The 24751-nt window shown below is 35.0% G+C and overlaps 3 protein-coding genes and 1 long non-coding RNA gene across 6 annotated transcripts; all 4 read left to right on the forward strand.

Annotated features, from left to right (window-relative positions):
- Positions 1–9913: 9913 nt before the first annotated feature.
- LOC105671189 (uncharacterized) lies at positions 9914–11692 on the forward strand. The gene is made up of 3 exons (XR_010891055.1): positions 9914–10176; positions 10275–11275; positions 11498–11692. It is a non-coding gene; the product is annotated as an uncharacterized lncRNA (long non-coding RNA).
- Positions 11693–13375: 1683 nt separating this feature from the next.
- On the forward strand, positions 13376–16570 carry LOC105671207 (A disintegrin and metalloproteinase with thrombospondin motifs 7-like). 2 transcript variants are annotated; one of them, XM_067358467.1, is made up of 5 exons: positions 13376–13743; positions 13842–14054; positions 14158–14873; positions 15098–15423; positions 15521–16570. In XM_067358467.1, exons 1-5 carry the CDS (start codon positions 13627–13629, stop codon positions 16084–16086), a joined length of 1938 nt encoding a protein of 645 aa, XP_067214568.1. In that variant the 5' UTR covers positions 13376–13626; the 3' UTR covers positions 16087–16570. The 2 variants fall into 2 exon arrangements, with proteins under 2 accessions (XP_067214568.1, XP_012220590.2); XM_012365167.2 differs by having other exon boundaries at positions 13399–13743; positions 15098–15459.
- A 134-nt stretch (positions 16571–16704) lies between these two features.
- Positions 16705–20172, forward strand: LOC105671217 (A disintegrin and metalloproteinase with thrombospondin motifs adt-2-like). Its single transcript, XM_012365178.2, has 5 exons — positions 16705–17407; positions 17506–17718; positions 18256–18968; positions 19183–19541; positions 19604–20172. Exons 1-5 carry the CDS (start codon positions 17207–17209, stop codon positions 20170–20172), a joined length of 2055 nt encoding a protein of 684 aa, XP_012220601.2. The 5' UTR covers positions 16705–17206.
- Positions 20173–21252: 1080 nt separating this feature from the next.
- LOC105671517 (A disintegrin and metalloproteinase with thrombospondin motifs adt-2-like) lies at positions 21253–24710 on the forward strand. Of its 2 annotated transcripts, XM_012365750.2 has the most exons (6): positions 21253–21311; positions 21379–21517; positions 21616–21828; positions 21941–22656; positions 22876–23234; positions 23296–24710. In XM_012365750.2, the coding sequence occupies exons 1-6, from the start codon at positions 21253–21255 to the stop codon at positions 23862–23864; spliced, it is 2055 nt and encodes a 684-aa protein (XP_012221173.2). In that variant the 3' UTR covers positions 23865–24710. The 2 variants fall into 2 exon arrangements, with proteins under 2 accessions (XP_012221173.2, XP_067214567.1); XM_067358466.1 differs by lacking the exon at positions 21379–21517 and having other exon boundaries at positions 21263–21311.
- The last annotated feature ends 41 nt before the right edge of the window (positions 24711–24751 follow it).

Here is a 24751-nt window from a genome sequence, read left to right on the forward strand (position 1 = left end):
ACGAGACGCGGCATCAGGATTTCTATGCATATGTCTGAATCTTTACATCGTCCGGGATAAGCGCCGCCATATTACTCAAAGAGAATGCACATTGCGTAAATATACGCAAAAAGAAAAGCAAGAGAGAAATGACAGCAGATAAGGGTGCGAGAAATATTCCTGTACCTTTCACAGAGAATGTTCTGCATTGTAACAACAATATAATCTTGATTTTTGTCAAAAAAACGTCTAAACGAGATGTTTAGTCGTAAAATGCACCGTATATAAAAATTGGAAAATTAATTATTAGCAATGATCAATTTACTTGGAAATTAGCTTTTCTATCATTAAAATATGCGTTCTAGTTACGCTAATAAATTCTGTATATAATTACGTTTTATAATACGCAATTTCATCAGCTGAGATCAACACTCAAAAAACCTCATGAATCCAAATCAGACAGTCGACATGGATATATTGAGACTGACAATTAAGTTGGTTAGTGAACCCGTCGCGGCACTTACAGCAATAATTAAGCGGCTGATGATTTGCTCCCATAAAACGACACTCTTGCAACGCGTAGCCGGATATTTTATACTATATAATGATTTCAAGCTCAATTACTCCGCTCGTAACACAAATCTAAGACAATCAAAAGCTCGCGAGTGTTTTTAACTCTTAAATGCAGCGACAAATATCTTAGCATTTTACGTGATTACGCAACAAATAAGCGTACGAATGTTGTTACATCAATTACACGTTTCATAATGATATTTTTCGTATTATCTAATTTTTAAACGAATGAAATAAAATTGTTTACTGTGTACATCGCAATTTTAACTTAAGCAAATACCGACCATTTCGCGAAAACTATTTCATTGAGCTAAATGTTATTATCTTCGTAATTCTTGAGCTTCTTGCGTTACTTTTATACGATGTAATCGAAATATCTAATGCGAAACGCTCGTGCGGCAGACATCTTTTCGCTGAAATGAGAAAATTGCTCATGCATTCCCTTCGACCCTTGTTCCCGTCCAACGCCCCTTCTAAAGTTTCTCGTTCGTTTAATCGTGATAAATCTCCTCGTCGCGACGTCTTTCCGCCGCTGTTATCCGGAAGCCGGAAGCGCCGACGACAATCAGAACTTCAGATCGAAAAGTATATCATTCGTGCAAGTCACAACTTCTATGAGAATTTCAAATTTTTCAGTTTACTTTTCAGATAAATAAACGTGTCAAACTATTATATTATAATTGCACAATTGCGACTTATGCAATTGTAATTGTATGTGCAAGATCGAATTTTATTGATAATTCTGTCTGTTTAAATTAGGTACATTCTTATCTGGAGCTTTACTTTGTACCATTGTTATGCGAGGTTTAATTAAAAGTGAAATAAACGATATCAATTCAGGTCAACGAGATCGAAATGGGGATCGTCTTTACGAATTCGATGTCTCGCTTATTTATAAAAGCGAATCGACCCTTTCGCCTTTCATCACACTCATCAACAAAAGTCCATTAGATTGAAGTTCTTAATGGCAAGCGATTTCAGCTTATTGCCACTGTCGTTCGTCTCATTCCGGACTTGATTGCCGAAGTTACAGTAGCGTACTTAATTCCGTTTATCGTAGAAATCCCCTCGTTTCCGGAAGTTTTTTTCCTAATGGCATGCTCCAACCGAAAGGTTGGACGTTTCAGAGCAAGGAGTCTCCCCCCCCCCCTCCCGAAGTGATCATTTCCTTAAAAGGAAAAATAATAATTCGACGAGCAAAAAAGCAGCGTGAGACTTTCATCAAATTAAACGTTGCACTCGCTGTTCCGAAGGATAATTCTGTCAATGCGATGGTGATATCCTTCAGCGGCATAACACGATAACCGATGTCCAATACTGAATGTTCATGCACACAATCATTCGCATTCGTTATTCACGCGAGTATTAAAGCTAAAATGTTTTTTTCTATACTAAGGTGAGTATCGATTTTTACGGTTCTATAAAACAAATTTATGAGACGCTTATATTTACAAAGAAAAAAAAAGCGAGTGCCGATTGCGCTTATATTTACAAAGCAAAAAAAAGCGAGTGCCGATTGCGCTCATATTTACAAAGCAAAAAAAAAGCGAGTGCCGATTATTCGACCAAGGCACGTACTCGTGGGAACAGCATTAATCTCAGACTTATTTATAACCGCAACTTTTGCGTCGCCGTTTGTGCGTTCTGGCTAAGCACAAAATTATCCACGCCGATCCCTTCCCCACCCAATATATCCTCGAACCCTTTCATATCGCGCCACATTGGACGTAATCATCATACGCGTCATTAGGCGATCCGACGTTAATACCCAATCTTGATCCCGATAGGATTCAATATTAATTAGAACTGAGATCGATGTTGACGAAACCCAAAACGAGTGATCTCCATTTCAATAATACCGCAATTTAATCATGATTATATCTACAAATTTGATTAGTTTTGTGGTAAATAATCGATGCAGGACGCAAACAGAATCAGGATCCATTTTCGGCCGACCATCGCGAAAAATCAGGTGAAATGGCGCGAATATTTTGCGCCGAACAATCGGTGCCGCCGCTGCTTTCATCGCATTTTCTAACAGCCGAACAGAAAGAACGTTAATTAATTCCGAATTGGCAAACAGGCCTCGGCGAGCGCCAGTAATTTTCAAAAGTAAATTGGATTAAACAAGGAGGATCGAATAACGTGCAATTGGGTCATCGATGTAAGAGAGATTGGCGTGCAGTGCTCGTCCATGCGCTTTGCTGAGGACAGGATTTCTGATCCGTGCCTTAGAGGCGTCGGCACGGGCATAACGGAGGGACCTGTATTCATTATCTGCACGTCGATTGTGATGGCCGCGAGACTCGTTTGCATACTATCGCCTCTGGAATTGAATTATTGTCGATTTAGACATATTCGTGTCGAGTGGTCGCGCACGAGCCGCGTCTCCGTCTCCCCGGATTGATAACGCGAAGGGGGTTGACGTCCTCTCACGGGGGGATTTACAATACGCGGAAGCGGGCGAGGGCTCGACGATTGCGGCAGGCATACGATACGGCACCTTTTGTGAACGATAATGTCTAATATAGGCCCGCTGAATGTCGACGCGACAAAGACGTCTACCGTCTGCGATATACTTTCAACGAATCTGTAATACATTCCGCGGAGGATGTAACGTCATGGAGACAGGTTGCGTATCTGATATATTTCTACTACATATTCATAACTATTCTCTGTGAGTACACACTAGTCTACAAATATACGGAGATCCATAAAAAGCGTTTTACCTCAAAATCTCGAATTTTACCTCGAGAGATCAATGTATTCAATGTATTGAAAAAATAAAGGGCGGGAAAAATGATGAAGAAAGTATTTTAGACTTCTAAAAGATTATATTGAAATATTCGAATTTTTATGGACGATAATTTTCTTCTTAAAATCTTGTTAAAATAATATATCTTTTTCTCCGTTTTGGAGACCGTTTTAGTGAGATAAAGATTGTAGCATTTTTATGTGCTAAGAATAAAACAAAGAAGTCTTTCAAAGTAATCATTGTTTTCCCTGAAGTACTTTATTATTTTATCGTGATGAGAGTTTCTCGTCCTTTTTCCTATATTTTCACTTTCTCTTCTTTCTTATAGAACAAGAAGAAAAGTTTAAAAAATCTTTAATACTCGCATTGTTTGGAATTCAAGGATTCAAGGATTCCAACTATGTAAAAATTAATAAAAATTTACACTTGTTATTGCGTTCTTTTTTTTTTACAGAATAAGAAACCAAAAGATGTTGCGCATCGCTGCAACAGTCGCGACATGAAATAAACATTGTGCGGTACGCTACGAGACATCACCGCAATATAATAAACATGAGACGCTAAGAGCAAAGTACCGAGATGTTAAAGACGTCACCAGCTATCCTTATTTCGCACCCTACCTGACCCGAACTAATCAGCAGCCAACAATAATTACATTATATTAACAAAGTTACGTGCCAGACTAACCCCTGACGGCTCGAGCCGTCGTCAATGCATGCTAGAGTTCGAGCTTGTTCCATCCTCTACACATTTTCGCTCGTCGACTTGAGATCATGTAAGCTTATGCAGTCAAGCACTCGACATGAGTACGAAACTGACGTAAACGAGATCAGAAGTGAAAGTTGATAACTAATATTTTGATTGAAATAAAATTAATATATGTAGAGAGAAAATATCTAGAAAAAAACGTGATTATTCATATATTTATCTCGTTTGATAACACATGGAGCCTTTTCATTACGTATATGTGTTTCATATATTTATATCATTCATTTACGACAAAAATCTAGGATGATTGTTTAATTTACGAAAACAACTTTCACTATCGTTTTATTATCGGAATGAGTGTACTATATCCAATTTAGTCTATTTAACTCTGTTAAAGCAAGTTTCCCCATCGAATATCGATAATATTATTTACAAACATTACGAAACAAGTTCACATTCTGTGTTTCCTACACGAAATGGCCGTATTCTCCTGCGGCCCAAACGACAGGACACATTACAGCAGAAATATATCTGAGTCAGCTAGTAGATACATCGAAGGCACAATTCCAGACTGGTTGATCCGAGGATTAGACGACCTTGGTGGCTGGTCCATTGCCAAACTGATCCGAATAGTTCTTCCTTATCTATACGCGTCTTGGCAGATGACGTCAGTTTCGTTCAGATAGGTTGTACGCTCTTCGAGATCCGTGTACACCAGCCAGTCCTTTAATCCGTTTGATACTCGGATATACAGCCCCGTATCCTATCTCTTCCCCCGCGGCGAGATTCACGCCGTCTCCCGATAGAGCTAAATCGAAACGCGATAGACCTACGGCTGGAAATCTATCGACGAAGATGTTTATCGGAACCTTTTCATATAGCGTAGTTCAAAATTCTTCATATGTTAGAAATATTAGCACATATATAATGTTAATAATATCTCTTCTCATATTAATATATCAATATTTCTTTATTAACATGTTTTATGTAATATTTTTTAATAAGCTTAAATAAGTTTTTTTTTTTTATTGATACATAATTCTCAACTGATACTCTTTTATTTCCAAAATAAGGTAATAGAAAAATTTTTAAGCTATGTGCGAGTGGACAGAATCCGTCTGTTGAAAAAAAGGAACATTTGTACGCCACGCCGATAGCACATTTTGGTGCGGTCACCTATTCCACGTCATAAAAATTTAAATCTCGATTTTACGACGATACGCTTCTTGAGGAGGAAAATGCAACGGTCGATTACACCCATCTATGCGTCGTCCATCGGAAAGTACCCAATCTTGCACGTAGCATCGCGATAACGGGTCTTGCCTTACACAAAATTGTAAAGATCGTGTTTATCGCGAGTATATGAGATGCAAATTTAAATGTGGAGAAGATGCTTATAAGAAGATGAGATAACATCTAATAACCTCTGGATGCTAATATTAGACGTTAAAGCTAAAACGTCGCTAATATCGAACATCATCGACCGCTACATTACAGCAGCGTGATTATAAATTATTTATGAGCTATTGCTGCTTTAAAATAAAATATCGAGTGTTTTAAAACACTGCAATATCTGATAAAAGAAAGCACATTTGTTTAAAATAATCGTAGGAATTTTGGGGAAAATTTAGCTGTCGAGATATTCGTAGCTTCTCGTCGTTCAAGCAAGTTAGCTATCGGCCGAAAACTTTAGAACGCTAAGAGAGCGGCGGATCCGGATTATCGTCAGAACAAACACGCGCATTAAACGGGATTAATTAAAAGTTCCCGCTGTCCGCGCCGCCCTTAGTCGCGAAATAAATTTTTCATATCCCATTCAAGGAGATTCCATGATAGGTCGCGCTCGCGAATTTCCCCGTGAATTTCACCGTAAAACGATCGTTCGAACAGACCATGTTTTCCCCGAAGGCGGTGGCGTCGGCGGCCATCGACGGATGCGAGGAAAATTGGATGTACGAATCAGGGGCCGATGCCGTCGGATAAATTGAGATTGACGGAAATGTCGAATATTTTCGATCTCGAAAGCACGAGCGCAATCGCCAGTGAAAGTGCTCTTATTTAATTTACAACCGGTATCGACGCCGACTATCTCGCATCCGAGATAAAGGGAAATGAAAATAGAACGCGAAAAATCGCGCTGTCTATGATAAACGACATGCGAGGAGAAGTTGGTGAGCATTCTTCTAACGAAATGATGATTAGTCAACTTTTTTTCAGAATTTTTACAAGGACTGTCTGATGTGTGAATTGACGCTAGAAAAAAAAAACTGATCGTTCAAGAACATGAATTTTTGTTTCCTGCGATTATATGCGGCGAACAATACCTGAAATTATCACCGAGCTAAAAATTGTAGAACTGTGTACCGCTCTGAAGCAAAATAAAGCAGTTCCAATAATCGAATATCCAGCTAAAAGCTCAAATATGGTCAAGGGTGTTCTGGAGTGAGCACGTGACAACAAAGCTTACTGACCAGGCTCGATACGGACTATATTCAAAGCTCACAGGTGCCTATAACAGGTGTTCGTATTCATTGCAGCATGCTCCATTCGAGCTGCGACTGCAAAACGTCCAGTATTCACCTAAACGAGTGACTGAATTGGATGTATTTGTGTTAACCGCCTGTGAGTTCTAAGAACATCAATTTCCACTGCAAAAAGCACATTCTCTTGTTGAAATTTTTTATTTGAAATCTCGACATGAAAAAGAAGAAATATCTTATACATTGTGAAACTCATTTTATTTGAAAAACTTTGAAAAATTTAATAAAATTTAATTTATCGTATAAAACTACTTCAAAAAATTTGAAACATTTATCCACCGTATAGAAAAAAATCCTGTCAAATTTGCTGTGCTTGATATTTCTTCTACCTTTCACTAACATTTTGACGTAATCATTTCGTACCTCAAAAAGTTTTACAAATTTTTCAAGATATAGAAATTCTTGTTGAGACAATAAAATTACACAAAATAGATTTGCGTATAACGACAAATTTACGATAATATTTACGAGAAATATTGAAAATCGCGACATTCACTGAATGAAAATCCAGTGCACTTTTGGCGAGGAAAATTTCAATTTCGCAAGATGAGATCCTCGCATCGGTTCCTAAAGCAGGAGGCGTCGAGAATGATATATGCGACATCAAGATTCGTCTTGATGTCCGAAAAAGATAGCACGATGTATACAGGATGCTTCAGAAGTCGTGCATCTTTTCTGAAGCTTTTAGAAACTAAATTATGGATAATGGTTATGCACTTAGCTAGACCGGCATGAAATTCTGCTCTTTAAACATGACTTATTCAACATTTATTCTACTCGTTTTTGTATAACACTGCCATTGTACAACCCTACCTGTTCGACTATGTGACCATCAATAAATTTTGCATTTATTAATTATTACTGCTGACAAGGCCTGTAATATTTTCTTTGTAATCTTTCTCTTTTGTTTCGCAATACGGACACTCGCAATATCGCAATAACGCGTCTACTCTGACAGCACTCCAACCAGAACACGACCCTACTGTGTCTCCAAGCACGCAGGACAAAGGAAATCCATTCTTATTTACCTCTCGGTATTGCAAACCTCTCCTCTTTATCGTGAATTTCTTTGTATACCGTACTAACAGAATATCAATGGTACTGTATTAACATAATATCGATTTAACCGCCTATTCACAATGAGAATAACAGATTGGCTAAGTAGCAAATGATATCGTCCTTAAACTTCAGTCACAATATAATTACAAAGCTTAACTCAATTTAAGCATTTTATTACCGCATGGACAAATTTACTTAATACTTTGATTATTTAACCCCTCGGTTGAAGCAGGATTACCTTTTAAATCAATTCTATAGCAACTAAACGATTTATCTGATAACGAGCGTTAACGGATGAAAGCTTCGAAACGGCATTCAAGTCCGTTCCAGATTCGCGCGCTATAATGAACATATCGCTTCGTTGTGTCGTTCGAAGGACGCGCACCTGCCGGTATCACTTCCTTTGACGCTCTCTTTGTTAAAGTCATCTCTGCCTCTCTAGCGTATTCGACGACCGGTCAGTCGGGAGCTTTGAGAGGGCCTTAACGTAATGATCGATTGTGCGCGGCCCACGTGGAAGAAGCCGAAATGCTTCTCCTTGCGTCTGCTTTCGCACACCTTCGTCTTCGTTTCCCCTTTGTAAGCCTTGACTCTCCGTCAGTCTCTCCTAGTGGCCTCACCGGAAGCGATCCCATCCCCGGGCCGACCGCCTATATTGCCTCTTGCCTCGTCGCATCCTCATTACGTTCGCCGCCACTATCTCCATCTCGTCGAATCGCTCTCATCCCATTTCCCAAAATGTTATTATGTCGCTCACGCACGAGCTGCACTCCCGGAGTTAGTACGTTCGATGCGCCGTGCGAGTCAGCCGTGTCGTTTTTGTTTTATCTTAAATCTTTCCACCCGTCGTTTAATCCCGTTCGCTTCTCCCGACTACTCATCTTTTCACAAAATAAAATTTGCTCGCGATGTGACTCGCGCGATTGTAAAACATAAGTATAACTGCACATTGCGTATTATTTCCGACACCGATAATCTCGTTGTTGTGTTTCAGCTACCTGGAGAATTAAAGAGAATAGTCTCGAATTTCAAATGCCGCGATAATTGATGACACTGAGAGAAGAGTGATGAATATTTTATCGAGAATGATACGGGAAAATTATATGTGTTTATAACCCTTAGCAGCAATCTTTCTGAAAATTTATCATTCTCTTGATGGGGTTGCCAACGCGAATAACGATGTTCACGTTAATGCCGTTTAACTATTTGCAACACCAAGTAGTAAATCTTATGGCGCTATAATACAGAATGAGCAACGTTTCGTATCCGCTTAAGATATTACCTCATTTGTCCCCGAGTACTATCAAATAATAAAACATTAAATGCATTAATTTATTCAAGATAAAGGGATTTTATTGTTAGAGATGGTGAGAAAATACAGCGGTGGATGGAGAGACCAGCAGACGGACGCGGCACGTAAAACCGACAGAAATAATTAATAACCTCGTAGATGACGGATTACGCCGCGACGTTCTTCCCGACTTGATTAATCGTCATTGGTTTTTCGCGATACGCGACATTTAAGACCAAAGAAAAACCCTCGAGAAAGCCGCACTCTTAGGTCTCACCGTTTTGTTTTTGCACGTCTATTCGTATAAAAAGTACACAAATCAAATATCAACAGTCATCTACTTTCTATTGCCTTTTAAACTGAAAAAAATATATCTGAGTAGTCCATATGCAAAAGCAGCTATATTCAATTTGACGTAAAGATAAAATAGGAAAAGACATTGTATTTTCCCAATAAATAACTCCAATAAATTTGGCGTTTTGTAATATAGTATGTAAATCTTTTTGATATTATTAAAGTAAAAAAAATGTTTCAAAATCATAAACATTTTGTTCAATTTAATAACCCACTCAAGACTTTAACTGTTTTTGCATCTGTATAGAAACCCAAATTGCGGTCACATCAATTTCCAAATCAGCTAAATCCTTTGTCCTTCAACTAAAACAATAAATTTTTCTTAAATTTTTAAAGAAACGATCTTGATAGCCTGAATGAGACAAATTATACAAGTATCATCGCTCTCGAAAAAAAAATTTCAAATTGATTTCACTACATTTGCCAATGGGTTACACAAGTAAAAATTTTTTAATGTTTGTGATTAATATTCAAAATGTTTGTGAATAATGTTACATATTCTATATCGATCATAATTCGCAGTTTCTAAAATTCCACCGTCATTGCAAGTGTTATATAAGAAATACACAATTCAGAACCAAAAAGAAAAATACATATATATATATGTAGCATAGAGAAATATATATACAATAAGTGTCACACGAATGATAATCGTAAACCCAGTCAGTATGTGCTTTATACGCGACCAGACGATACGACGAATGTGAGAGTATTATAACGTATGTATATAATATTAATATATAAAAAAACGTTATTTAAATATTTTCAAGTACTCAAAGTGACAAAACGCGAGAAACTACATGCTCTCCAAAGTGAAATTGATAATAATATTCTTATTAAATAAAACGTATGCGTATATCACGCAAGATATCGAAAGAACTTTGCTGCCGACATGGAATTTGACAAGCGCAAAAGAAGTACGTATCTTTTACTGTAATGCTTTATCCATTGTGCAGTATCCAAAATATTATTCGATAATAATCAAGTTTTTCATTCATTGTTATTCAATTTGCAGATACTACTAGCTCTGAAAATTTTTGGAAAACAAATTCAGTTAAATCTGCGTAGGAACGACCAGATTGTATCGTCCAAGTTTAAAGTATGGAAACATGACGCAAGAAGCATAACAGAAGAACTGTCGCAATTAAATGCATCAAATCCTTGCTATTATCTTCACAAAGATCACATCAGTCTATAAACGTTTGTCAGCAACAAGGATGAGTCAGTGTAACCATATGAAAAGCACATAGTTCTTACTTTTAATCTTAATTTCTCTTCGTTTCAAATATAAGCATTACACATAAGACCATTAATGCATATTTTGTAAAAGTAGGAAGGATTCGTTTTTCTGAAAGACGACACATTGGAAATTAAACCTTTGCGGAATGACTATTCGTCTTTTTCCTTAATCGACGATCTTTGCGTTAAACAAGAGATTAATATTTCATTCGGCAAATCTCACCTAATTAAAAGAATTCATAATTCAGATAATTTTAAACTAAAGCGACGTGATGTACAAAATATGCAAGAAAAATTAACTATAGAACTGTTTTCCTCAACGAAGCTGCATATCGTACCTTCATGCCATTTCTGAACGAAAATGAAGAAATGTTGCGCATGATGATAGCGTATGTGAATAATATTCAAGCTGTATTCCGTCATCCGAGTTTGAGTATTTCTATCGATATTTCATTGATACATTTGAAAATTATGGAAGAACAACCGCCAAATTTACCAGTTTTTTGGCGGCAACGCTAGCAAACTGCTCAATTCGTTCTGCGAATATGCGAAAGCTCGCGATCCTTCGGACGACAATGATCCACATCACTGGGACGTTGATCTTTACCTAACCGGAATAAACATTTATTCGACAAACAACGGCACTAATGGCATAGCCTACCCCGGTGGCATGTGCAAATCAAATGCATCGTGCGCCATTGCAGAATTCGGTACTACACGTCTTCAATCCTCGAATTTTACATCTTCTCTCATTGCTGCTCATGAAATCGGCCATGTGTAAGTTAATGTATAACAGTTTTCCGTACAAATTATGTAAAAGTAGTATGTTTTATAAAAATTTATTTAATTGCATAATTTAAAAAAACAAAGTAAAGAAACTTTTGAAAAGATTTGTTTTTTTAAATGTTCATTATTAACAAATTTTAATATAAAAATATTTAAAATAAACAATGCAAACTAAAGCATATTGTCAAAATTAATAATTTATTTATTCCAAAGCTTAGGAATGCTACACAATTCAATATGATGTGATGCAAACAATCACATTATGTCCGGTGTCATGGGTGAACAAGGCCAAATAACATGGTCCAAGTGTAGTCGTGATATTGCTGTAAAACTCTGGAATGCAAAAGAGTGTCTTCGTGATCACACGATAAATCTCAAAGATGCCTATGACCACTCGCGTTATCACGATTTACCCGGAAGACAATGGACCGCCAAAGCACAATGCGAAATACATTTTCGCGACAAGAATGCAAACGTAGTCTCGTTGCTTGATATATGTAAAACCTTACAATGCGAAACGCCTCACATTAATAAATACTATTTCACGGGACCGGCGTTGGAAGGTACGTCTTCTTTTCCTGACTTCTCAACTAGTTTATGACTTAATTAATCTCATTTTTTAGGAACTCATTGCGCACACGAGAAAGAATGCCGTGGCGGAGAATGCGTGCCCGTTATCAAACCACCATACATTTTCAAGTATTGTGAAAATAATAACTGGAGTGAATGGAAAGAAGGCACCCGTCAAAGTAGTTGCTTGAAGAAATCTAAAGGCGTCAGAGTCAGACGACGATCTTGCAAACATAGAAGTCGCAGAACGGCGAATTGCGAAGGGCCATATTCCGACGTGGTTCTGTGCGATGATTATTTACTCTGTACTCAGGAACGCAAGAGCATCGACTTATTTGCTGCAGAAATATGCAGGCGATTCAGCTATCACGCAATAGTAATCAAGTTGAACTTGACGTTTGCAACAGAATTTTTTGAGCCAGGACGACAGGCCGCTTATGATGTCGAGAAACCATGGAAGGCTTGTACTATACATTGCCGCATAAAAAATTCACCTATTCTCTATGCATCACACTTGGAAACGCCCTACTTTGTTTTCGATCCATACTTTCCAGATGGAACGTGGTGTCACGAAAAAGATGGATAGAATTATTATTGTCAGCAACATTACTGTCTGCCAGAAAGCTACTCTTATAAAAGTTAAAAAATCTCTGTTAAGAAATTATCGATATTTGAAAATCGAAAAAAAAAAATTATTTTACGAAATACGCGTGAATCAATTTTGAATAATTGATCAATTCGTTTGTTACCGAAAATTTGATCGGACAATCTGTCGTTGTTAACATTTGCTTTGTTTATCATAGATACTTTGATTAACAAAAACTTAAACTGGACGAAAAATTACGACAAATCAGCATCTAAAACGAATTCCGTCGACTAGCATTTAAAAAACGTTAAATAATCAATAAAAAATAATAGACAATAATTAACACGTTTAAGATACGATAAAATAAATAGCTATATAAAGTAAAGATATTTTTATACCGTATTATACCGAAACATTGTGTCGAGAAATAAACGAGAACGATGACGTCACTCATCATGTTATGTAATTTAACAGTCTGTCAATGTTTCATCAATACTTATACATAAACGATTAATAAACGAAAAAAATTAAAAAAATTTTATTCCGTAGATTAAAAATTTCAGAAACGCAAATTTCAATATATTTTCTACGTCGGATAATCAGTAAATCAGTGATCAGAGTTATTTTTCTTCATAATATATTTGTTATTTATAAGGCCAAATTGTGCTTGCAATGTTATGTTTTAATCTTTGTAAAATTGTCATTAATTAAAATTTTTTTAATGTGTGTAAATATTATTCTAAATATTTGTGAATAATGTTACATATTTTACACATCTATCAAAATTCAATTTTTCAAAATTCCATCGTTATCACATATAATATATGTAAAATGCATAATTCAGAACTAAAAGAAAAAAACATATGTATAAAATAAACCAATAAAAAGTATATACATTTTATTACCATATGTTTTTACAAGTAAAATGGACATTAAGTTGTAAAATGTGTATGCATTTTTCTAGGACACCCTATAAATGTAGCAAAAAAGAAATATATATAATCAATGTCACGCAAGATAAATGATATTGATTTAAACGCAGATGCCAGTACGCGTCTTATACTCGTTTAGAAGATACAACAAACAGGAGAAACGAATAACGTATGTATGTAATAAGTAATTTGATATATAAAAAGGAAGTTATTTCAACATTTTCAAATACTCAAACTAAAAAAACGCGAAAAACATGTTTTTCATATTGAAACTGGTGTTAATATTTTTATTAAATAAAACGTACGCGTATATCACACAAGATATTGAAAGAATATTGCTGCCGACATGGAATTCGACAAGTGCAAAAGAAGTACGTGACTTTTACTGTACTGCTTTATTCATTGCGCAGTGTCCAAAATATTATTCAAGAATTATCAAGTCTTTTATTCATCGTTATTCAATTTGCAGATACCACTAACTCTGAAAATCTTGGGAAAACAAATTCAGTTAAATCTGCGTAGGAACGACCAAATTGTATCATCCAAGTTTAAATTATGGAAATATGACGCAAGAAGCATAACAGAAAAACTGTCGCAATTAAATGCATCGGATCCTTGCTATTATCTTCACAAAGATCACATCAGCACAGCGGCCATAAATTTTTGTCAAGAACATGGTTGGGTCAGTGAAATCACATGAAAAACAGTTTTTACTTTTAACCTTAATTTTTCTTTGTTTTATGTATACATAAGCATGAACATTAATGTATATTTTTCAAATGCAGGAAGGATTTATTTTTCTGAAAGACGACACACTGGAAATTAGACCTTTGCGAAATGACTATGCGTCTTTGTCCTCAATTGACGATTTTTGCGTTAAAGAAGAAATGAATATTTCATTTGGCAAACCTCACCTAATTAAAAGATCTTTGCAATTATCTGCTGATTCCAGTTTTCATAATTTGGATAATTTTAAACTAAAGCGACGTGATGTACAAAATATGGAAGAAAAATTAACTGTAGAATTGGCTATTATTGTCGACGAAGCCGTATATAATATCTTTATGCCTCTCTTGCACAATGATGAGAAAATATTGCACATGATGATATTAGCGTATGTGAATAATATCCAAGCTGCGTTCCATCATCCTAGTTTGGGTGTTTCCATCGATATTTCGTTGGTACATTTGGAAATTATGAATGAACAATCGTCAGATTTGCCAACTTATGGAGGCAGCGCTGTAGAACTGCTCGATTCGTTCTGCAATTACTTGGACACTCGCAATCCTTCGGACGACAATGATCCGCGTCACTCGGACGTTGGTCTTTACATAACCGGACTAAATATTACGCACCCGGACTACAACGTCGTAGGACTAGCCAACGCCACTGAAGTGTGCGAATCAAATACTGCGTGTGCCATAGTAGAATTCGGTACTGCACATATTCTGACATCAGGTTTTGCATCATCTTTCGTTGCTGCTCATGAGATCGGACATATGTAAGTTTATAATAGTTTTACGTATAAATTAAATATAAATATATTTTATAAAAATTTATTTATTTGTACAATTAATAAGCAGAAAGTCAAAAAACTTTTGAAGAAATTTGTTCTTTTAAATGTTCAGTAAGTTAATTATTAATAAATTTTAATAAAAAAATATTTAGCATAAACAATGCAAAGTAAAGCATATTGTCAAAATTAATAATTTATTTGTTCCACAGCTTAGGATTGAGACACGATACTGATTACATGATGCCATTATGTGATAAATACAAACACATAATGTCACCTTTCAAATTGCGTTACGATCAAGTAACATGGTCCGAGTGCAGTCAAATGATAGCTACACATATCTGGGATACAAAAGAGTGCCTCCGAGATCATACGATAAATCTCAAAGACGTATATGATCATTCGCGTTATGAAGACTTACCCGGAAGACAATGGACCGCCAAAGCACAATGCGAAGTATATTTTCGAGACAAAAATGCGAACGTAGTGTCGTTGCTCGATATATGTAAAACCTTACAATGTGAAACGCCTAAAGGTAATTTGTCTTCCTTCACGGGAGCGGCGTTGCCAGGTACGTTTCCTTTTCTTTGATCTCTCAATTAGTTTACAGCTTAATTACTCTTATTTTTTAGGAACTTATTGCGCACCCGGGAAGGAATGTCACGGCGGAGAATGCGTGCCCGTGCAGAAACCGCCTATCGAGTATTGTGATTATGATAATTGGAGTAAATGGGAAGAAGACACCTGTCGAAGGAGTTGTCTTGAAAAATCTAAAGGCGTAATAATCAGACGACGTTCTTGCCAACATGGAATTCGTAGAACGGCAAGTTGCAAAGAGCCATATTACGACGTGGCTCTGTGCGATGCCTCGATATTTTGCAATGCTAGTAAACGCAAGACAAATTCCGACTTTGCTACTGAGATGTGCATCCAATTTAGCAATATGACATACGAACTTAAGGGCAAACTAGGAAAACAGCCAGGAAGGCAGGTCCCTCATAATGTCGAGGAACCATGGCAAGCCTGTACTATACATTGCCTAAAAAATGATTCTTTTGTCAAAGAACTACGCTCCAAAATGATCAAATTTGATTTTGATCCATACTTTCCAGATGGAACGTGGTGTCATAATAAAAATGGTAAGAATTATTACTGCCAACAACATTATTGTCGGCCGGTAGACTACTCTTCAGTATAATTGTCGAAAGATTATCGATGTGTGTGAACGAGGATTGAGAAAAGAGAAAATTATGAAACGCGCATCAGTCTAGAATAGTTGTTCAATTCGTTTAGTACCCAATATTCGATCTCACAATCTGTCGTTGTTAATACCTGTTTTGCGTATTATCCACAATTTAATTAATAAAGAGAACTAGACTAAGAGTTACGTCGAATTATCAGCATCTAAAACTAATTCCATCGATTAGCAATAGCATAAACATGAAAAAATAACAAAAAAATAATAGGTAACATTTAATATGTTTACAAAACGCGAAAATAAATAGCGAAATAAAGTAAAAGTACTTCTATTCCGTATGAGACATTGTGTCCACAGAATGAACGACAACCATTACGTTACTATGTTATGTATTTTAATAGTCTACTAATGTTTCATTAATATTTATATATAAACGATTAACGAACGAAGAAAATAAAGAAAATTTCATTCTGCAAGTAAAAAAGCATTCAAACTTATTTAGTAGAAATATTTATTTTTTTATCTATTAAACTTATGTGAGCTCCGTTATCGAATACCGAACGATCTTAGAAACAGATAAATTTCGATATATGTGTAAACTAGAAAATCAGTAACCAATTATATTTTAGTTTTATAAAATATCTCAATATTTATTAAGCTTAATTGCGCCAGCAATGTCATGCTCTAACCATTCTAAAATTGTCGTTAATTAACATTTTCCTAGTTTGAAAATAATATTTAAAATGTTTAACAATAATGTTACATATTCTACATATCAATCACAATTCATATTTTTTGAAATTCCACTCTTATCGCAAATATTATATGTAAATTATACAAATCGGAACTGAAAGAAGATATGTGTATAGGGTGTCCCAATAGAATGTACATACATTTTATTGTATATATTTTTACAAGTTTTACATGTTTTACAAGTAAAATGGATAGAGATTAACTTGTTAAATATATATACATTTTATTAGGACAACTTGTAAATGTAGCAAAGAAGGAATATATACAATAAATGTCACACAATACAAATTATACTTCCAAACCTAGGCGCCAGTATGTGTTCTATACGCGATCAGAAAATACAACGAACGTGAGAGTAGTATAACGTATGTATGTAATAAGTTATTTGATTTGTAAGAAGACGTTATTTAAACAATTTCAAATACTCAAACTAAAAAACGCGAGGAACAACATGTTCTCCATGTCAAAATTACTGTTAATAATATTATTAAATGAAACGTACGCGTATATCACGCAAGATATCGAAACAATATTACTTCCGGCATTGAATCCGACAAGCGCAAACGAAGTACGTGAGTTTTATTGTACTGCTTTATTCATTGCTCAACGTTTCAAATATTATTTCTGAATTATTAAACCTTTTATTCATTGATATTTAATTGACAGATATCATTAACTTTGAAAGTTTTTGGAATACAAATTCAATTAAACTTGCATAAAAGTGACGAAACTGTATCGTCCACATTTGAAGTATGGAAATATGAAGCAAAAAGCATCACAGAAGAACTATCGCAATTAAACGCATCGAATCCTTGCTATTATCTTCACAAAGATCGTATCAGCACTGCGGTCATGAACTTTCGTCAGGAACTTGAATGGGTTAGTGGTACCCAGAGCCGGATTTATAGAAGTGGGGGCACCGGGGCGGCTGAATCAGTGGGGACTCTTAATTCGTAAAAGATCAAAATCATTGAAAATTTATTTAAAAATTCGTAAATTTAAAAAAGTTGAAAATACATATTTCAATATTATTACGACAAATATTTGAGATATATTTAATGATGCAAACTACAATGTTTGCAAAACTCTGGCATCCAAAATGCACATCACGGTCATTACCATCGGAAACCAATGGCATATATTTAAGAAATATTTGATACATTTCCAAAACATATCAAATATAAATATATAGATTTTTTTAATCAAATTTTCTTTTTAATCAAGTTTTGTTTGTGGGGGGCCCCGGGGCGGTCGCCCTATCCGCCCACTCTCAAATCCGGCACTGGTGGTACCATTTGAAAAACAAATAGTTTAAAAATTTTTATACTTTTACTTTCAATTTCAATACCTCTCTGTTTTATATATAAGAAATAAGATTGACACGCAAGAAAACAAATACGTATTTTTTAAAAGTAGGAAGGATTCGTTTCTCTGAAAGACGATACATTCATAATTAGACCTTTGCGAGATGACCTTGCATCTTCTTCCTTAACCGACAACTTTTGCGTTAAAGAAGAAATTAATGTTTCATTTGGCAAACCACATCGTATAAAAAGATTATTGCAATCATTTGCTAATTCAAGTTTTTATAATTTGGATAATTTTAAACTGAAGCAACGTCATGTACGAAATACACAAGAAAAATTAACTGTGGAACTGGCCGTTTTCATCGACGAAGCCGCATATCGTACGTTTATGCCTTTTCTGGAAGAAGATAAAGAAATGTTGCGCTTAATATTAGCGTACGTGAACAATATCCAAGCTCTGTACCATCATCCTAGTTTGGGTGTTTCTATCGATATTTCGTTGGTAGATTTGAAAATTATGAAAACACAACCGGTAAATTTACCAGTTTTTGACGGTCACGCTAGCAAACTACTCGATTCGTTCTGCAAGTACGCGAAAAGTATCAACCCTCCGGACGACAACGATCCGCATCACTGGGACGTTGGTCTTTACCTAACCGGATTAAATATTTATTCGGTAGACAATTATACCGGGGGACTAGCCAGAATCAATGGTGTATGCGATCTAATTAGGTCGTGCGCAATAGTAGAATTTGGTACTACAGATACTATATCCTCAGGTTTTGCATCGTCCCTCGTTGCAGCTCATGAGATTGGCCATGTGTAAGTTTATATGTTATAGTTTTACATATAAATGATATATTTATAAGAATTTATTAAGCTACATAATTTCAAAGCAGAAAGTAAAGTTACTTTTAATAGATTTGATTCTTTAATTGCTCAGCATGTTAATTATTATTGAATTCTAAATATAAAAATAGTTAAACTAAACAATATAAAGAATAGTGTCAAAATTAATAATTTATTTGTTCCAAAGTTTAGGAATGGTACACGATATCGAATATGCAATTCCGTGTGATACATACAAATACATAATGTCAAGTCACAAACTCCATCAAGGCCAAGTAACATGGTCCAAGTGTAGCCGTGATACGGCTAAAAAACTCTGGAATGAAAAAGAGTGTCTTCGAGATCGTACGAGACAGGAAAATCTCGCATATGACCATTCAATTTATCACGATTTACCCGGAAGAGAATGGACTGCCAAAGCACAATGCGAAATATATTATCGTAACAAAGATGCGGACGCAGTCTCGTTGCTCGATATATGTAAAACCTTACAATGCGACACGCCTCAAATTAAAGGATACTACTTCACGGGACCGGCGATGGAAGGTACGTTTTCTGTTGCTGATCTCTCAAATACTTTATAGCTTAATTAATCATAATTTTTTTAGGAACTACTTGCGCACTCGGGAAAGAATGTCGCGGCGGAAAATGCGTCCCCGTTATCGAACCACCGTACATTTTCAAGTATTGTGAAGATGATAATTGGAGTGAATGGGAAGAAGGCATCTGTCAAAGTAGTTGCTTGAAAAAATCCAAAGGCATAAAAGTCAAACGACGATCTTGCACACATAAAAGTCACAAAATGGCACGTTGCGAAGGACCATATTACGACATGGTTCTGTGCGATGATTCGTTTTGCCCTGAAAATCGCACGACAATCTCCAAGTTAACTACCAATAAATGCATTAAATTCAGCCGAATTATGAAGCGTGCAGCATATAATGTCGAACTGGAAGCGGGACCAGGAGTTCAAGTCCCTCATAACGTCGCGAAACCGTGGAAGGCCTGTACTATACATTGCCGACGAAAGAATTCATCTGCTCTCTACGCACCACGCTTAGAAATGCTCAACTTGAATATCGATCCATACTACACAGATGGAACGTGGTGTCACCATAAAGATGGTCTGGATTATTACTGCCGCCAACATTATTGTCTGCCGGAAAGATATTCTTAAGAACAATTGTCGACGTCTGTCAACAAAAATCGAAAAAAGAAAAAAATATGAAACGATCGAAAATCAGTCTCGAATAGTTGGTCCATTCGTTTGCTACCAAATATTTGATCGGACAATCTGTCGTTATGAATACCTGTTTTATATATCATTGATACCTTGCTTAACATATAAACAAATAAACGAAGAATTACGTCGACTTTTCAACATACGAAAAGGAATTCCGTCGATTAGCATTAGAAAAAACGTAAAAGAAATAACAAAAAATAATAAGTAATAATTAACATGTTTGCAAAACGGTCAAATTAATAGCTGAATAAAGTGAGGGTATTTTTATTTCGTTTGAGATAATGTGTCGAGAGAAAGTGAACGAGAACGGTAACGTCACTCACTACGTTATATATTTTAATGGTCTGTCAATATTTTATTAATATTTATACAAAAACAATTAATAAACAAAGAAAAAGAAGAAAATTTTATCACTTAATTTAAAAATTTCAATATTACGTATTTAGTAAAAATATTTATTTATTGAACTCATAAGCTCCGAATATGGCACGATGTCAGAAATGGATAAAGATCAATATTTTTTAGTTAATCAGTAAATCAGTATCTAATTACATTTTATTTCTATAGTATATGATATTTATATTTAATAATATATAATATGATATTTATAATGCTAAATTGGTCTGCACAATGTTATGTTCTAGTCTTTCTAAAATTGTTATTAATTAAAATTTTTTTAACGTTTGCGAATATTGCTGAAAATATTTGTGAATAATGTTACATATTTTACATATAAACCATAATTCATAAAGCATTTTTTTTTAACTCCCACGTTATTGCAAATTTCATATAAAAAATATATAATTCAGAATTGAAAAAAAAAAAAACAAAAAGAAATACGATAATTAAGGACGAACCAACAAAATGTACCTATATACATTTTATTACTTTATATTTTAGTAAAATGAACAAACAATAACTTGTTAATATGCATATATTTGGAACAGCCTGTATATGTAGCATAGAATGTATATATACAATAAGTGTCACGACACATAATGTTCCTAAATGTAAATGCCAGTGTCTGTTCTATACGCGATCAGAAGATCCAACGGACATAAAAGTATTATAACGTATGTATGTAATAAAGTAATTTCACATATAAAAAGACGTTAATAAAACATTTTCAATTATCTAAAGATTAAAAAACGCGAAAAACAACATGTTTTTCATATCAAAATTGGTATTAATATTTTTATTAAATCAAACATACGCGTATATCACGCAAGATATTGAAAGAATATTGTTGCCGGCGTGGAATCCGACAAGCGCAGAAAAAGTACGTGCGTTTTACTGAACTGCTTTATTTATTGCGCAATGTCTAAAATATTATTAAAGAATAATCAAGTTTTTTATTCAATGATTTTCAATTTGCAGATACCACTAACTCTGAAAATTTTTGGAAAACAAATTCAGTTAAGCCTGCATAGAAACGATCAAATAGTATCGTCTATGTTTAAAGTATGGAAACATGACGCAAAAAACATCACAGAAGATCTATCGCAATTATACACATCAAATCCTTGTTATTACGTTCATAAAGATCAAATCAGCACAGCGGCCATAAATTTTTGTCAAGAACATGGTTGGGTCAGTGAAACCACGTAAAAAACAGTTTTTACTTTTAATATTAATTTCTCTTTGTTTTATATATACATAAGCATGACACGCTAGAACATTAATGTATATTTTTCAAATGCAGAAAGGATTTATTTTTTTGAAATACGACACTTTGGAAATTAGACCTTTGCAAAAAGACTATGCGTCTTTGTCCTCAGTTGACGATTTTTGCGTTAAAGAAAAGATGAATATTTCATTTGGCAAACCTCACCTAATTAAAAGATCTTTGCAATTATCTGCTGATTCCAGTTTTCATAATTTGGATAATTTTAAACTAAAGCGACGTGATGTACAAAATATGCAAAAAAAATTAACTATAGAACTGGCTGTTTTCCTCGACGAAGCCGCATATCGTACCTTCATGTCATTTCTGCACAATGATGAGAAAATATTGCACATGTTGATATTAGCGTATGTGAATAATATCCAAGCTGTGTACCATCATCCTAGTTTGGGTGTTTCCATCGACATTTCGTTGGTACATTTGGAAATTATGAATGAACAACCGTCAGATTTGCCAACTTATGGAGGCAGCGCTGTAGAACTGCTCGATTCGTTCTGCAATTACTTGGACACTCGCAATTCTCCGAACAACAATAATTCGCGTCACTGGGACCTTGGTCTTTATTTAACCGGACTAAATATTTTGCACAAAGACGACTACTTAGCAGGACTAGCCAACCCCACTGAAGTGTGCGAATCAAATACTTCGTGCGCCGTAGTAGAATTCGGTATTGCACATGATCTGACATCAGGTTTTGCATCGTCTCTCGTTGCTGCTCATGAGATCGGCCATGTGTAAGTTTATAATAGTTTTAAGTATAAATTAAATATAAATAATATATTTTATAAAAATTTATTCATTTGTACAATTAAAAAGCAGAAAGTCAAAAAACTTTTGAAGAAATTTGTTCTTTTAAATGTTCAGTAAGTTAATTATTAACAAACTTTAATATAAAAATATTTACAATAATTATTGCTAAGTAAAGCAAAGTTAATAATTTCTTCGTTTTCAAGTTTAGGAATGGAACACGATTCCGATTATACAAAACCATGTGATACATACAAATACATAATGTCATCTGACATATTCTATCAAGGCCAAGTAACATGGTCCGAGTGCAGTCGTAATATAGCTGAAGGACTCTGGGATAGAAAAAAGTGCCTTCGAGATCATACGATAAATCTCGAAGACGCATATGACCATTCGCGGTATGAAAATTTACCCGGAAGACAATGGACCGCCAAAGCACAATGCGAAATATTTTTTCACGACAAAAATGCGAACGTAGTCTCGTTGCTCGATATATGCAAAACCTTACAATGTGAAACGCCTAACAATAATTTGTATTCCTTCACGGGACCGGCGTTGCCAGGTACGGTTCCTCTTCTTTGATCTCTCAATTAATTTATAGCTTAATTACTCTTATTTTTTAGGAACTTATTGCGCACCCGGGAAGGAATGTCGCGGCGGAGAATGCGTCCCCGTTATCGAACCACCGTACATTTTCAAGTATTGTGAAGATGATAACTGGAGTGAATGGGAAGAAGGCACCTGTCAAAGTAATTGCTTGAAGAAATCCAAAGGCATAAAAGTCAAACGACGATCCTGCACACATGAAAATGACAAAATGACACGTTGCGAAGGATCATATTACGACATAGTTCTGTGCAATGGTTCGTTTTGCCCTGAAAATCGCACGACAATCTCCAAGTTAACTACCAATAAATGCATTAAATTCAGCCGTATTATGAAGCGTGCAGCATATAATGTCGAATTGGAAGCGGGACCGGGAGTTCAGGTCCCTTATAATGTCGCGGAACCGTGGAAGGCCTGTACTATACACTGCCGACGAAAGAATTCATCTACTATCTACGCACCACGTTTAGAAATGCTCAACTTGAATATCGATCCATACTACACAGATGGAACGTGGTGTCACCATAAAGATGGTCTGGATTATTACTGCCGCCAACATTACTGTCTGCCGGAAAGATATTCTTAAGAAAAATTGTTGACTTGTGTCAACGAGAATCGAAAAAAGAGAAAAGTATGAAACGATCGAAAATCAGTCTCGAATAGTTGGTCCATTTGTTTGATACCGAATATTTGATCGAAAAATCTGTCGTGTTATGAATATCTGTTTTATGTCATCGATACCTTGCTTAACGTAAACAAATGGACGAAGAATTACGTCGACTTTCCAACATACGAAAAGGAATTCCGTCGATTAACATTACAAAAAACGTAAAAAAGACAACAAAAAATAATAAGTAATAATTAACATGTTTGCAAAACGGTCTAATTAATAGCTGAATAAAGTGAGGGTATTTTTATTTCGTTTGAGATAATGTGTCGAGAGAAAGTGAACGAGAACGGTAACGTCACTCACTACGTTATATATTTTAATAGTCTGTCAATATTTTATTAATATTTATACAGAAACAATTAATAAACAAAGAAGAGAAAGAAAATTTTATTACACAATTTAAAAATTTCAATATTATGTATTTCGTAAAAATATTTATTTATTGATCTCATAAGCTCCGAATATAGCACGATGTCAGAAATGGATAAAGATCAATATTTTCTTAGTTTTCTTAGTTAATTAGTAAATCAATAACCAATTGTATTTTATTTCTATAGCATATGATATTTATATTTAATAATATATAATATAATATTTATAAAGCTAAATTGGTTCGCACAATGTTATGTTCTAGTCTTTCTAAAATTGTTATTAATTAAAATTTTTTTAACGTTTGCGAATATTGCTGAAAATATTTGTGAATAATGTTACATATTTTACATATAAACCATAATTCATGAAGCATTTTTTTTAATTCCCACGTTATTTCAAATTTCATATAAAAAATATATAATTCAGAATTG

The sequence above is a fragment of the Linepithema humile genome, chromosome 6 (assembly GCF_040581485.1).
Source record: "Linepithema humile isolate Giens D197 chromosome 6, Lhum_UNIL_v1.0, whole genome shotgun sequence".
Classification (NCBI taxonomy): domain Eukaryota; kingdom Metazoa; phylum Arthropoda; class Insecta; order Hymenoptera; family Formicidae; genus Linepithema; species Linepithema humile.